The sequence below is a fragment of the Gigantopelta aegis genome, chromosome 6, assembly GCF_016097555.1.
Source record: "Gigantopelta aegis isolate Gae_Host chromosome 6, Gae_host_genome, whole genome shotgun sequence".
In the NCBI taxonomy this organism is placed as follows: domain Eukaryota; kingdom Metazoa; phylum Mollusca; class Gastropoda; order Neomphalida; family Peltospiridae; genus Gigantopelta; species Gigantopelta aegis.
The window spans coordinates 28,062,826-28,079,248 of record NC_054704.1 but is presented as its reverse complement, the minus strand read 5'-3'; the positions used below and the strand labels follow the sequence as shown (position 1 = coordinate 28,079,248).

Genomic DNA, 16,423 nt, shown 5'->3' with positions numbered 1-16,423 from the left:
TGTCAAACTATGGTACCCATTTGATAAAGGCCTAGTGGTTATATAGTGGATTTTGTATTGAGGGATGAGCTGATAAATATACTGTAACACGTTTCTATTTGTAGATTTGATTGCTTCACTCCTTTACAGCAATGACTTCAGATTCGGGGGAAGGTTGCAGATTCAGAAAGTCACTTCATAGCGGACAGTGTTCTAAATGCAGTTTCAAGATCACAGATGTCAGCATAGATGTTATGCGAGCGCACATGCTGGATAAACATCTCATTTACGAATGCCCAAGCTGCGATAGATACTTCTTCCTCCAACATGCTCTAGACCAGCATTCTACTAAAGCTGACCACAAAACGAATAGTTGTAAGGTGTGCAGAACATCGTTCCCAACTAGAGGCGATCTTCTTAAGCACGCGGGCAACATGAATCATTACATCAGCCAAAGCACATCCAGTACCAACTCATGGCTTTCTGGCGTACTTAAGGGAGGACAGAAGGGGCAAAATCTGAATGACTTCATGCAGAAGAACGTCTTTCCTGACAAAGAGTATAAGACAAAAAGTAAGGAAGTCGTGGATCGTCTGAAGATGTTTGTGCAGCACAACACAGGATACAATATCAAAGAATTGTTTGTTGTACGTATTTTTTTTTTTATCTAGGTGTACATACCAGAACAGAATGCATTTATCTGGGTGTATAAGGTTGTTATGCACTTAAACCTGCCTTGGGATCCGGCTTTTAAAATTGGTCAGGACATGAGTCAGGACCCAGGATATCAACGTATAACATAAGTTAGCTCTTCCCCAACTTTAACTGAAAATGTAGGATTTTTTTTTTAATAGACCCTATGATAATTTATTTACCCCCCTCCCCCCCTCCCCCCCTCCCCAACTTTTTAAAATTAAATTTTGTCAACACGCTCCTTCCTTTCACTATAATCGTAACGTAATTTCAACAGCATTATTTGATTTTCTGTTTCTAATTTTTCATTTGATTCCTTGGTATTAATATACCCTTGATAAAAATAATTTCTAATAAAAATAGACCATGACTGAGTGTATTTAATTTATCAATATAAAAACAAAGACAAATGGTTTTGGAATAGTTATGTATCGAAGCGGAAAAACAGTAAGATTTGATTTGAATCACATTGTTTGTTTCTAGGGTGGATCGCAAGGCAAAAAAACTAATCTGCTGGGCCATTCAGATGTTGATCTTGTTATGTACAGCAATCGCTACGGCACCATGAAAGAGTTCCGGAAGAACGTGTCCAAGGACTTGCAAGCGTTGACGAATCATATGAAGAAAGACTTGACCTGGGCTAAAGGCGTGAATATCACCAGGACGACGAAACACGCGGTTCAGTTTGAAGTGAAACTACCTGGATACGCGCCCATTAAAGTGGATTTGCTGCCAGCACCGGATCTTCTTCAAAACAGTAAGATCAGTTCAAGGAATGACATTCAAAGCTGGTTATATCCTCTTTGCGAAATTGAGAGTAGTCCACTGGTTTACATGTTTTTCTTTTTAGTTTTTAAGTTTTTTATTTTTTTATTTATTTAATTTATTTTTGTAATTTATTTGTGTGGTGTAGATGTTGGTGAGGACATAGAAATAATGGAAAGCTATTTAATTTTAGCAAATAAATATAATTGCTTTCTTTTTGGATTTTCAGGAATGTTTTAAACGTTAAAATTTGGACACTATGTAGCATTGTCCCCTCCACCCCCACGTCTTTCCAACAATGCCAGCGCAAATGTCTGTTTTCAGTGATGCATGTTAGCTTCAAATACGACACAATTGTCTAGAAATGTCTCTGTCTAATTCACTCTCGAACCAAATATTATAGGTCGGCGGCATCAATCCTCACCATTAGACTATTTTCCGACTAGTACATGTAGTTCAGTCCGTGGTATGTGCTGTCTTATGTGCAGGAAAATACATTCAAACCACTCAGTGATACTAACTGGATCCAGTGAGATTTAAATTGACATTAATTCAATACACATTCAATTCTAAGCACTACATGGTATTGTGTAGGCTTAGACTTGAACCTTTGGTATAGTGCTCTGTTCCTTAATAGTAGGCTACGCTGCGCCTTAGAACACTAGGTCATATAGTCGGTAATCAAACAAACCGGATATGGACCTGGGCAAAATGTGCTAACCTGAGACCTTTTTACCATTTATTTCCATCATTTCAAATAGTTGTAATTCATGTACAAATGTGTAGTGATTCCTTTGCAACCGTATATAGCTGCTTGGTAGTAATAGTAATATGAATAAATGTTGTTATCCTGATTCGGGCATTTTTGTTTAATTCGGGCAATAATCAGTCTGCCCCCCCCCCCCCCCCCCTATAAAAATGGGAACCCGTACGCCTATGCCTCAGAACTACATGTATGATCACTTCCTTTATTAATGAACATATTTATGAAAAACGAAACACACTACCGTCTTAAAAATGTATCATTACGAATCACCGCCAACATACGCATCTCCTGTTAACAGTAAAGGTGTAGTAGTCCTTGAACGTTTTCAGCAAAAGGTATTGCATAAGGTATTGCATCCCATTTCATTTTTGTCACTGATGCGTCATATCATCAAAGCGGCATCTACATGTTGGTCATAAAACGTTTTGAAATACTAGGAAATAACCGGTATGATAAAGCAACTTTTATGCCAAAATACTGAAGAATATTGCATGATATATCTGGAAGCCAGTGTCGATTTGAATCTATATATATAAAGATCAAGGCCTGAACAGGATTACTTTCTATTGTTAACCTTTTATTTCTAACTTTGGTTGATAAATCAATGGAAGCTGAACTGCTGGCATTGTCATGCAATATAATCGAAGTCTACGAGGTCATCAATATAGCAGAAAATATAATTTAAAGATTTTGCTACATGTATGTAAGTTCCTTTGTTTTGAGTTTGTCAGATTAGTTAGAAATTCTGAATCATGTACACTGCAGCTTTGTTAAGGGGAGCGCTAAATGACGAAGACAAGCAAATATTGTTGTATTGGAGAGTTGCAAAAGTTACAATCAAGTATTAATGCAATATTATAAAAAGAAGAAAAAAAACGTGGCTTGAGTCCTGCTCAGTGCAATGCAATGGCAAATATACACACATGGTAAGACATCTTTAATTTGCTTAAAAATATATATGTTTGCCAGTTTCCGAGCGAGATATGATAACAATATATTTTAACACGTCGTTATAGCGTAAACCATAAACGTAAGCTAAAGTTTAGGCTTTTAAGCTTGTTTTTAAATTTCAGAAGAACCGAAATACATCTACAAAGAAATGAAAACATTATCCGAGGAAGAACGACAATATTATTCTGTATGTTTTGCCAAGAAGCAAACCGAATTCGTGAAGTACGTTCCACCAGATGTTAAACATCTGACAAGACTCGTCAAGTACTGGACAAAGGTAAAGTACCGTGTCAGTAAGTCAACTACTTGCATGTAAATAATGTCATGGACCTATTAGGTGTTAACCATACATGTTTTTAAAAATTGTGTTTGTGCCTGCTCCTTATGAGTGTTTTGTACAATAAAACTGAATTGAATTGAATTGAATTGCACGTAAAAATGTATATAAAAACATGTAAAGAGATAGATGTATGAGGTCCTATTTTTATAGGGTGGGGGAGGGGTGGGTGGAGCAGTCTGATTTTTGCCAATCTGATTAAAATGAGCTCTACTGGTCTACCAGTAGATCTACCCCAGATCACTGGCAATGCCAAGATTGGGGTGCCTTGAGTCATCGTCTTACAAATGTACAATAATAATAAAATTATAACATATTTCATATATACATGTATGCACATATACACATACACATACACACACACACACACACACACACACACACACATACATACATACATACCCATACATACATACATACATACATACATACATACATACATACATATAAACACATACATACATATAAACACATACATACACATACATATACATGTACACATATACACACATATACCGGTATATACATACGTACATACATATATGATACATTTGTCGTCTATATTGCACAAGCATATCCATATTTGGTGGTGGGGTTTAAAAATGATCTGAGGGTCAAAATGGATAGATAAAACGAGGATAGAGGGGAGAAAAGAAAGGGAAAAGGGAAAGAAAGGATAGAAAGGAAAGGTTTGTCTATCAACACCCAAATGTTTTGGTGTTTTTTTAAATAACTGCTTTAAGTGGGTGTCTAATGTAGTAAGAACATCACTTGGTATCCTAGAAATATGAATGAAGTATGGTAAAAATAGGTGAGGTTCAAAACGAAGTACGGCAAACAGTTATTTATTTATTTATTTTTTTTTTTTTTAATTTCCAAACAAGCTACAAAGTTGTTGGGTTTTTTGTTTATTGTTTTGTTTTGTTATATATTTTTAAAGCGAAGACTATAAAGAAAGAAAAGGTTACCAGCCTAATAAAAAGAAATATTTAGGATTTTATGTTGTCCCATCAGCACTAAAAAGGTTATGCCACTTTCCTCAACGTTCGCCGAATTTTTGATACTCACAATTTTTAAAATAAATATATCTTTCTATTTGAAATTTGTTTTGCAATTTCGTTTTTATAACATTAAAATTAAGACTGTTGTTTAGTATTTTCATACTATAAATGTGATGTTTTATATTGATTATTAACCAGTTAATTGCTTGGTCCATATCCATATCATACCAAACATAACTGTATGGTTATGCAGAGAAATTCTAACGTCCATTTTTTTCAAATATCCATTCCTCCAATAAATTCCATATATATTTTATTTTATCGCAATCATAAAACAAGTGTTGTAATGTTTCAGGGACATTTTTACAAAAACTACACTTATTTGAATCTACATAGTGTATCATCTGTAAGAAACAATTTGTAGCTAAAATCCGATGGAGCAATCGATACTGAAACCATAACAGGGTTGTAGCTTTTACACATTTGAAGGGTAGAGCATAAAACCTTTCCCACATACAACAATCATATGTTAAACCCTTAGATGCATATTTTGTTTGTGACTTTGGTATTACATATTTATTATTTAAAATATTGTACAAATCTTTACTTCTCGTGTTTTCATTCAGCATAATTTCATTTTAAAAGGTAATATAGGTCTTTTTGTAGGGGTCAATGTTGTATTGCTAATGTTTTGAAAGATTTTACAGCATTCACTAGCGATGCGTAATTTAAAAAGTTTGTCTTTAGGTCATATCTTCCTTTAAAAGTAATATAATCAAAAATGTTTCCTTCATCATCAAGTAAGTCATTTATGAACAAAATCTCTTTGTCTATATAATTAATATACACAAATGGTTTATAGTTTTTTTTAGTATATTTGTATTGTACCAAATATTCAGTCCTTGTATATCTTCTGTATTTTTAAGATTTTGGTTTTTCTGTATTAACAGCCAGCTGATAAGTACATCTTTCCAAAACCTATTTTGAATATTTTTCTGCTTTAATGTAATGAAATAATCTCCATGAATAATAAGATCTTTTGTAGTCAGAACGGTGGTTGACTTAAATAAATTTACCCATTTTGTGTTGTTTAGAAAAAGTCTTCTCATCCAAGACGATTTTAAAGAGGTCATAATATGATGTATATTTGGCATTCTTAAACCACCATATTTGTAATCTTGTGTTAATATATCGAGCTTATTTTTTTCGGGTTTATTTAGCCAAATAAATTTGAAAAACATTTTATTTAAATCTTCTATAATGTATTTTGGTGGATTTGGTAATGATATTAGTAAGTATGCGATTTTAGGTATTATTAAAGTTTTGAGAATTGTAATTCTTCCTAATGCTGTAAGCTTTCTAAATGACCAAATTGTTATCAGGTTCTGCATTTGCTTGATTTTAGAGTCAAAATTAGATATTATGATTTTATTTATATTTAATGTAAAGCATTATGATATTATGATTTTATTTATATTTTATGCCAAGCAGAATAAATTGGTTTACCCCATTTTAACTTCCAGCGAGTATGATGGTAAACATCTTTAGAATACTTTTTTTTGCTTCCTACCCAAATTGCTTTAGATTTAGTGTAGTTTATTTTTAGGCCAGAAATTTCAGCGAAATAGTCAAGAACTGTCACTGTACTGTTCAGAGACTCAGAAGATCCATCAAGAAGTAGTGTCATCAGCATATTGTGATATTAAATATTCAGTGCCATCAGTGGTGATACCTTTAATACTTTTGTTGTTTCTTACCAAAATACTTTAAATTTTAGCGCAGATTATGAAAATATACGTTGAGAGATTTCATGTAATATGTAATTGTTATTGTTTTTGTACCTGCTCCTTATGAGTGTTTTGTACAATAAAACTGAATTGAATTGAATTGAATTGCAAACAAATTCTAAAAATATCGGGCGAGACTATTTATGCAATAGGCGCACTTGTTGGTCTATTCAACATTAAAATACAGGGGGAAAAGTGCAGTAATAAACTTTGTATTGTATACTAGTATAAATAGATTTGATGGCTATACCATCGCGGGTTTTGTTTTCGTCTTCAAACGAATTTTATATAACATTTTATATTGAAATTAGTTTCCGGCATACTTCGTAATTCACCCGAATCATTTCGTATACCCTCAGCATAATCCCGAATGTTTTCAAATTCTTTTCAAATCACTGGCATGATTTTGCAAGTAAGGTTTTGATTGGTAGAATGAAAGGTCAACTGGACATCAGCTCCAACGGGGTGCTGTTAGATCCACAGGTAATAGTTCAAGTTCTTTATTTGCCTTAAGTTAAAAAAAAAACCTTATCAGCATAAATACATACATATATAATCACAATATATATATACAAATACAGGTGGAGAGTGATTTAAGAATTAATGGTAAAATTAACATAGTATACTAGTAATAGTGGTGGGATGTACATATATATGTGCACTATAAACATTATCGTGGTATAGTAATTAACCAGTGGAGCTAATTACAATTAGATTGGATTTTTGCCCGAATTAAAGGAAAATGCCCGAATTTGCATTACAACGTTTATTAATATTTGCAATTTCTACCAAGCAGCTATATAGGGTTCCAATCGAATAACTACACATATATAGATGTACAACTAATATGAGTAGAATGATGAAATACATAGTAAAAGGTATTCAGACCAACTCATTTTGCCCGAACATTTCCATTGTTTTTACCCGAAAGCGAAGATTGGCTCCAGCACTGTACTTTAACAAATAAACAGAGGCTATTTCATGGGGGTGTTTTCGAATACGATTTTTATGTCAACGAGTGATGTGTGAAAACCATATTTTCATGAATTACAAAGCATTGAGTGAAAATATGGTTTTCACACATCACGAGTTGACATAAAAATCTTATTCTAAAAAACACCATGAAATGGTCTATTTATTACGTACACCTTTCCTAATTTTTGACAAAATCTTTCGCGTTTTATTAATATCTTTCTCTTATCCTATCGTACTATCGAAAACAGGTAACGCAATAATTTATTTCTTCGGATAGAACTGTCCTAGAAAAAAAACTACTTGACCATAGACTTTTTAAAAGAAATTTGAATAAAAATTATCTTTATTTAATTATTAAATTAACATTCATTTAATAATACTGCTGTGCAAACATACCTGACAAAGCGATCCTCAAAATAAACCCATAAAAACAAAACGAATCGAAAGCCGTTAAAGTTTAACTTGCACTCAATGACAGGACATGGTGTCATAATTGTTTAGCTTGTAACCTCACCGTGGTGCAGGGGTGTAACATTCTCGTTGAGAATGGCCAATACAGCACAAATTGAAGTTTAGAGTAAAATTCGGTGTCCGTAAAATTCTGTGATATTTGTATTTGTATTTTTGCACAGTTCTTTACACTGTTTTTGTTTAAACCTTGAATTTTTATATTGATGTTGATCATCACTTTATTTATTTGCATTACCATAGTTTGACACCCAATAGCCGATGTATTTTTCGTGCTGGGGTGTCGTTAAACATTCATTCATTCATTCATTCATTCATTCATTCATTCATTCGTATTCAATTCGTTTTAGATATTTTATCGTAATTGCACTTCATATCCCTTTTTTAAAGCTACAGTTGTTTAAATTACTTCTTCTCTTTTTTTTTTTTACTTTTCAAATATTATCGTATGCATTGGTAATAATCAACCTAAAAGGGAGGATCAACTTAAATATGAGCCTGATGTGTTCGAAAGACGCATACCCGGACGACCAACACATATTGACACTTTAAAAAATGAAAAACGCGTAATTTTAGAGTTAATAAATAACCGTGATTATTCCTGCTAACTGGGGCAGCCATTTTCTTTTGCTTCCGATGCGTCCGGTATTGTATTGTGGGGCGAAGTGACGTCAGCTACGACCAACTCCAGTATGCGCAGTGTAAACAAAGGCAGTCATTAACGACAAGACGTTTCGCTTTTATCAACCTGACTTGTAAAACAACATAAATGAATTATTAAATGAATATAATAAACTATTTAACTAAATATATTTTAATTTGCATCAATAGAACGAAATGGGGTTATAGTATTTTTCTCTCTTAAAAAATCCAAAGACAAATAAGGCATACTATTAGGCCTATTGGTAGGGTATGTTAGAGTAAAAACGACCACTCGCGATACCCAAGTGATAATTTTCTTTTCTTTGGGCCTACGTAATTGGTCACTTTTGTGATTTTAGACGGGGAAAGTCTACTTAATCAAGGGTTTTACAGAATTATTTACAGTAATAAAGAAGGATGGCTGATAAAGTCCATTATCATTTAAGGGATGGCCACGCGGCTACACCACAATACCCTGTGATCTTAATAAAACGTGCACGTCTTTTGTTAGGTGTCTAGACACCGTGACTGGTGACCGTCCAAAATATACACCTGCCAATCAGGAACCACAGGTACAGGCCACGGAAAGAAAATATCAATTAACTAACAAAATATTCTGAGTATCATTACAGTACGTGGGTTAATGCATGGACAAAATATAATACAGTTAATTTGACACTGTGACGATGATGGTTTATTTTCTATTGAAAAATAATATATACTTATCGCCGGCTTACTGGGATGGATATTATTTCAGAACATTGCAATGCATCCGCAAAAATCAGGTACGTTTTGTTTCTTCAGCTCTAAGACTAATTCCTGACGTGAAACGTTAAGTATTACGTAACCACTGGCTCGCCAGAGGCTGCGTCCGTTATATATAATAGCCGTCACATTTAACCGTTTTATTAATTAATTATACGAGTATATTTGTTGATATTAAGTAATAATGTGCATTATATATCGTTGACTATGCATACCAGGCCAAATGCATATATATGTATGTATGTATGTATAAACTCTTTATAGTACACGATAGTTTATTTGATTTGATTTTATTTCTATTTCTGTTTCGTTTCTGTTCTAGTCTATTCCTCTTTTTGATTTAATTTTAGACTGAAAATGTCCCAGTCAAGTCATATTTCACCGAACTCCTAGTTATTGATTCGTGGAAACGTTGGGGAAAACCTGATGAATTCCCCATTCAGAAAAAGTTCCTGTCGATCATCCACAGACTGAAAGACTTGTCCGATTTGAGGAGGATGCGATGGAAAGAAAACAACACTACCATGAAAACATTTCCCGACCTTCCACCGTAAGTTTGACTGTAGATAACCTTCGAAAATGAAAACTGAGATAAACGTGTGTAAATGCTAGCAGTAAACGATGAAACGAAGAACACAAGGAAATTATTTAGTGTGATGGGAGGGAAAATCCAAAAATGTTATACGAGTGTAAGTGGCAGCCGGGGACACAGAGGCAAGTATCCAGATGTATTATTTTGTAGGTGGGTACAATTTAATTTTATTCTGTTGGTGATGGCTATTAAATTGTCTTGCCTACTAAACTTAGAATAGTGTTCAGTCTTTGAGGATGAAATAAGCAAAACGCGTTACATGACATCACAAGTCATTGGATTTTTGGAACAACAAATTCCTCTGAAAGTCTATGTGTGATTATCAGTTAATGAAAACTACAAAACTACTTGAATTCCAGGTCAGTAGGTAGGCTTATTTTCTAGTCTAGCTGCTAAGAAGATATTCATATAACAAATGATTAGATCCAATTAGAATTGAAAAAAAAGTTTGTTTTGTTTAACGACAACACTAAAGCACATTAATTTATTAATCATCGGCTATTGGATGTCAAACATATGGTCATTTTGACAGTCATAGAGAAGAAACCCGCTACATTTTTCCATTAGTAGCAAGGGATCTTTTATATGCACCATAGCACAGACAGGATAGCCCATACTACGACCTTTGATATGTATGTTGTGGTGCACTGGCTGAAACGAGAAATAGCCCAATGGGCCCACCGACGGGGATTGATCCTAGATCGACCGACCGCGCATCAGACGTGCGCTTTACCACTGGGCTACGTCCTGCCCCCAAAAAGAATTCATAGATACATATTCTAAGTCATCTAGCAAACATACATTTTAAAGATGCAGTATCCTAGTTCACAGTGTAATATTTAGCTAAACTTAAAATAATTTGTCATAAATAAGACCAGACCTTGCCTTTTAAGGTGCGCGGGTGCGATCGCGTTGGTACAGCGCACGTAATTTCAATCTGGCAAGTGTGAAAAATAACGCACGTTACACTTAACAGACAGCGCACCTAAAATAATTTTGTATATTGATTGCCACTATTTACCTTATGTAGCTGATAGAAAGATCCGTTTAATAATACCAGAAAAAAAGAAGTTACGAAAACGATAGCGTCCATGCAATATTTTAATATATGACTGGTACTTATCTTTGCTATACAAATCGGAAAACACAGGTTTAATAGACATCTTCGATAACGTACCAATCCGATCAAAACTTCTTTGCCTATTTAATTTATTATTAATTAGAAACAGTCCACTTTTGTAAGGTAATAGATCACAACGTCTGATAAGGATAACTCATTTATACTGTTCATATAGTTTTGACAAAAAGAGAAACGGGATTGAATTAAATAGTGACTTATGTAGCCTACACAAATGAACTCGTTACGGAATTCAGCGAAGTCGGTAAAATTGCCTCGATTAGTTCATAACTGTTAGCCTACAAAGTTTACGTGAGGTACCGAAAATGGCAATCGTGTAATTTTATACTTTCTTTCAAATTTAAAAAAAAAAAAAAAAAAAAAATTAATTAAAACACATAAAACATGTTTTTTTAGACGGGATAATAAAAAGACGGAAAAGAAATGATAATAGGTATGCAGGAATAAGCCTAGGTATTTTTTTTACGTCTATTATTTTTCTTTTTTATCTTAAATAAAAAAATCAAATAAAACTTCATTTAAATATTTGTATTTCAGCCAGAGGTTAATGAATGTGCATATGCTATGTACACACTATAGTAACAGTAATCGATGATTATTGCCGACTATTTAATTTTTGTTTCGTTTGTTAGAAAGTCACAGACCATGTGACTGGAACATGATTTGATGCGCAGTACTCCGTGGCATATTAACCAATCAGAGCTATCGGGGTCAGATTATTTGTACTCTTGGCACACGCTGGTCTACTTGACAACTTTTTACGCATTGATGACGGTGTCTAAAATTATTGTTGTTTTTTTTAATTATCTTTATTATGGCATCCCACGTTTGGACTAAAATCCTTTGTAATGACAGATTTTGTCAGACTTTGTATATTTTTTAATCAACAACATTGGGGCGGTTCTAGATCAATGACGTAACGCTGTAAGAGCAGTTCGTAGCGGTAGGTCAAATGACGGGTTACAAAATGTTGAGGGAGGGAGACTGGTTGCGTAATTGTTGAATTAAAAATGCCACGTGAATGTCTATGTCCCAATCAACACTGTCAATTGAAGTAATTGTAGACCTACGTTTCACGAGTTATTTTATGTTTTAATAATATGAGTCGGTAGTGCACACCTGAGATGTTTGGGTCGTAGTTCATGAACCACCTCGGAACCAGTGGGGTTTTTTTCCCCATCACAACTATCCTAAACATGTTCGTTGTACATAATGAAATTCAAGACGTTCATCGAACCATCTAATATTGAAAAGGTATATATATAATTGTGTGCATCAAATTATCTGAATAGTACATATTGTAATTCAAAAATCAAATTGTCTGCATCAGACATATCATAATTATATTTCTATAGTACTACTCCTGAAACTTTTAAATAAATTATAACTCCATTCCTGAAAGGGAAAAGAAGTCAGACTACACTAATGAACCAAACAACATAAAATTAGAAGAAAACATTGGTTTATTGGTTCATTTTTGCAACATGTCTGCATTTACATGTACCAATTACTTCATAAATTAATAATGCTTGGTTTTCACTCGCCTTAGCATTTTTATGAGTGCGATTTTTCACTCGCCTAAGCGTTTTGAGGTGTGCAATTTTTCACTCGCCTTTGTTTTTCAAAAGGCAAGAACTGTAAGACTAGTACAAACTAATCGACCCCATACATAGTCTTTCATTAAGAAAACCCTCGCGAATTTCGAAATTGTAACGTACTTCCACGTCGTATAAACAGTCGCGTTCAGTACAACTAGATATAGGCGTACGGGCTCCCAGTTTTGTAAGGGCCCAGACCGGATGTTGCGCGAATTAAAAGAAAATGCCCGAATCTCGATAACAAAATTTATTCATTTTACTATTACTACCAAACAGCTATATAGGATTGCAAACGAATCACTACGCATTTTAAATTTTATTACAACTAATTTTGAGTGCAGAATGATGAAAGTACATGGCAAAAAGGTCTCAGGTTAGCACATTTTGCCCGAATATCTATTTCATCTTTGCGTGAATTTGAGGTTTTGCTCCAGCATGGAGAATTGGCAGTGGTCTCCCCCTTACACCACTGTCTTGTACGCTTATGGGTCTAGATTCCTGTCTTATCAAGTCGTAACAAATATTACAAAATAAGTGAATCTACAAACTTTGGAAAATTAACTGTCGGTAACAAAATAAGAGCCCTAGGAAAGAGACGAGTTGAACAAAGGAACGTTACGGCGTGTGTGCGTTATTACTTAATTGATCGTACTTCGTCGATCGTTCCCTAAATACTCTTAGTAAATTAAATGATTGGGTTTTAATTTTTTTATGTGCACATTTTAAAGCAAAAGTTACTAAATAATTTTGGCGGGAAATTACCATTATGTAACTTTGACATTGCACTTTTAATCCTTATAAAGCTGCTCGGAATCGATTATTACGGAATGAAACGAAACTAGTCGACTGCTTTATCCAAGGTAATGTGAATGTTCATGAAATGGCAAGACAATAATCGATTACCTTATGGTTTAAAATGCAATGTTGACGGTATAATTACCTTTTCGTTACTAATATTTTTCATACTTGCAGTTATGGCTGTAGCGAATAGATCGTACCGTCTTTCGTTGTAAGGAATTAATTGGTTTGATTTAACCATCTCGTATATGAGTGTGGAAAGACAGACACACAGGTTATCCTATTTTTGTTATTATTATTATTATTATTGTTATTATTATTATTATTATTATTATTATTATTATTGTTATTATTTTCAATTAGAGAGGGGCCGGTATTGCTGGATGTGATGAACCCGTTTAACAATGTGGCGCCAACTGGCGAGGATGTGCGTGAAGTTGAGGAAAAAGCCACCAGTCTTCTCGACAGAAAACCAACGTGGAGTACAGAGTAAACCATATCACATCAACCAGCCAGGTTTAGTCGGCCATTTTCCCGAATAAGGCTTGGTGACAACATGTCTACTAATTCGAAACAATTATTACTGTACTCGTGATGTTATCATTTTACATTCATTAATTGTTTTTAATGAACAGCTGTTGAATACAAACTTTATTTCCTTTATAGATTTTGATTTGATGATGATTGAAGAATCGGTCTATGGAAGAAGTGATTTGAGATAAATGGGAAATATTTTAATATAATAATAATAATATGCAAAAAGATACCAAATTATTTTTAATCTGAATGTTTGAATTGGTGTTAGATAAAAAAAGAGAGCTATTTCTTTCTTTATATTTTGAATTTCTGTATTTAGAAATGATGTAGAGGACTTTATTATAGCTAATATAATAAGGTAGATCTGCTAGGCACAGTTGCATCTATGTTTAAAAAAGCATGTAATATTACCTAGAACTGTGTATATTACTTATTTATTGAAAATACCCCCACAAACCCACACCCACACCCACCCACTAGGTAAAAAGGTCTTAGGTTTGCACATTTTCACCGAATATCTGCATCATTTTTGCCCGAATTTGAGGTTTTGCTCTAGTACTAGGGAGGCAGTTATGCAATAGCCATGTAAGAGTCACTTGACGCGGTTAATCGTTTAAACGTTAGCAGATTTCTTAATGGCGCCTATCAATATAGCAAATTACTACATGCAGCAAACTATCCAACTTGGGACACCTATATTCAAAGGCTGCCAGAGCTGCAGAGTAACAAGATATCCCAGTTCCAAGTTCATTTAACACACACATTGTACATATCCTTAAAGATAAACAGTCTACATCATTCAAAAACTGTCTTAACGAACAAAATATATAATTCTCCGAAACCAGAAACATACAAATTATGACTGACAACTTTGACAATCGTCTGCATTGCTTAAACACTATCAAAAACCAAAATTATAGGTAAGCTTTAACAAAACTACGTATATCTGCACAGAACCTGGAAATAAAAAATGTTGCTAGTGGTAAAGATATATAGAGCGAAATCCATTTTATATGGAAATGTGCCATACTGGAAAATACACATAATAAACTTTTCTCATACATAAAAATAGAACATAAACATTTCAAATCACTGAGTGATTCTGATAAAGTAAAACTTATTCTTGAATATAACCCAAACACCACGCAGCGAGTATCAAAATTCATACCCGAATTAATGGTACAAAGATTAAAAAAAAAAACCCTATGCAGACCCCTTAGCCAAATCACAGGTCAGGTCAGGTCATAGGGCTTTACGTGCACATTCAGAGTAAGCTGTTGTAGCGCACGTCACCGAGTGGAGTAATTATACGCTCGTCTGTGACTGGTCGTATTATGGTATGGCGTTGCCCGTTTGTTTTGGTCCGGACTATGTCTTGCATACAGCTGCACACAGGGTCATCAAACCTCACATGTAGGAATGACATGGGATGGCAGTGTGTCGCGTACTTTTACTAGGTCACTGTAACCTAACGTTCTCGGTCTACTGCACATAACAGTAAATCTTTGTCCGGACCATGTCTTGCATACAGATGTGTGTGTGTGTGTGTGTGTGTGTGTGTGTGTGTGTGTGTGTGTGTGTGTGTGAATGTGTGTATGAATGTAAATGTGTGTGTGTGCGTGAATGTACGTGCGTACACATGTGTATGTATATTTATGTCTATGTAGCATATGTATGCAGATATGTGTATTAAATCTGTTGTTTCCTGTTGCTATAACTAGTTATTATGTTTGCTTTCTCTTTCTTTTTGAAATAGGAATCTGTCCTCTTAACCAGTGTACTCATACAATGGTTGAAATAAAGATCGTATTGTATCGTATCGTATTGTATTGTATTGTATTGTATTGATAGGTGATGCTGAACATACAGTATATTAAAAACCGCTCGATAATTATTTTTATTTATGTCTAAATCCGTCACGTCATGTTCCCAAGTCACCAAACTATTCATCTCGTGTTTATTAGTCAACGCAGCAAGAAAATAACTAATGAGGGCAGTGGTGGTGGTGGTCGGGTGGAGTGGGTGTCAAAAACGTGGGACCCATTATATTACAGGGTAATTCTCCAGCTCGACGAAAAGGATACATGTAAACTGAACATGGAACGTATTTGGAACTCTTTTTATTTTATTTTATTTTTTTTGAGGGAGAGGGGAGGGGGCAAACGTTCTGCACCCCCGTCGCTCTAGGTACGGCCCTGTTAACTGACAAAATTACAGCTGTGCACATCAATTACTATTGTACCACATTTAAGCCGTTTTCCCATTGACAAAAGTATATACAATAAATCTATATAAATATAACCGCTCACTGTTTAAATATGCCCATTATGCTATTTTTCATTCCAGCCAGGGCACCACGACTGGTATATCAAAGGCCGTGGTATGTGCTGTCCTGTCTGTGGGATGGTGCATATAAAAGATTCATTGCTACTAATGGAAAAATGTAGCGGGTTTCTTCTCAAAGACGATATGTCAAAATTACCAAATGTTAGACGTATCCACTAGCCAATGATTAATAAATAGATGTGCTCTAGTCGGGTCGTTAAACAAAAACTTTAAATTTTTATTATATATTAGTCAAACCTATCTTAAGCGATCGCACAAGGGAGTAGATAAAAGTGGCCGCTTAAG

The 16,423-nt window shown here is 34.3% G+C and overlaps 1 protein-coding gene across 1 annotated transcript; it reads left to right on the top strand.

Moving 5' to 3' along the window:
* The first annotated feature begins 413 nt into the window (after positions 1-413).
* LOC121374457 (2'-5'-oligoadenylate synthase 1-like) lies at positions 414-14,757 on the top strand. The gene is made up of 5 exons (XM_041501562.1): positions 414-626; positions 1,156-1,429; positions 3,277-3,431; positions 9,480-9,679; positions 13,619-14,757. The coding sequence occupies exons 1-5, from the start codon at positions 414-416 to the stop codon at positions 13,746-13,748; spliced, it is 972 nt and encodes a 323-aa protein (XP_041357496.1). The 3' UTR covers positions 13,749-14,757.
* The last annotated feature ends 1,666 nt before the right edge of the window (positions 14,758-16,423 follow it).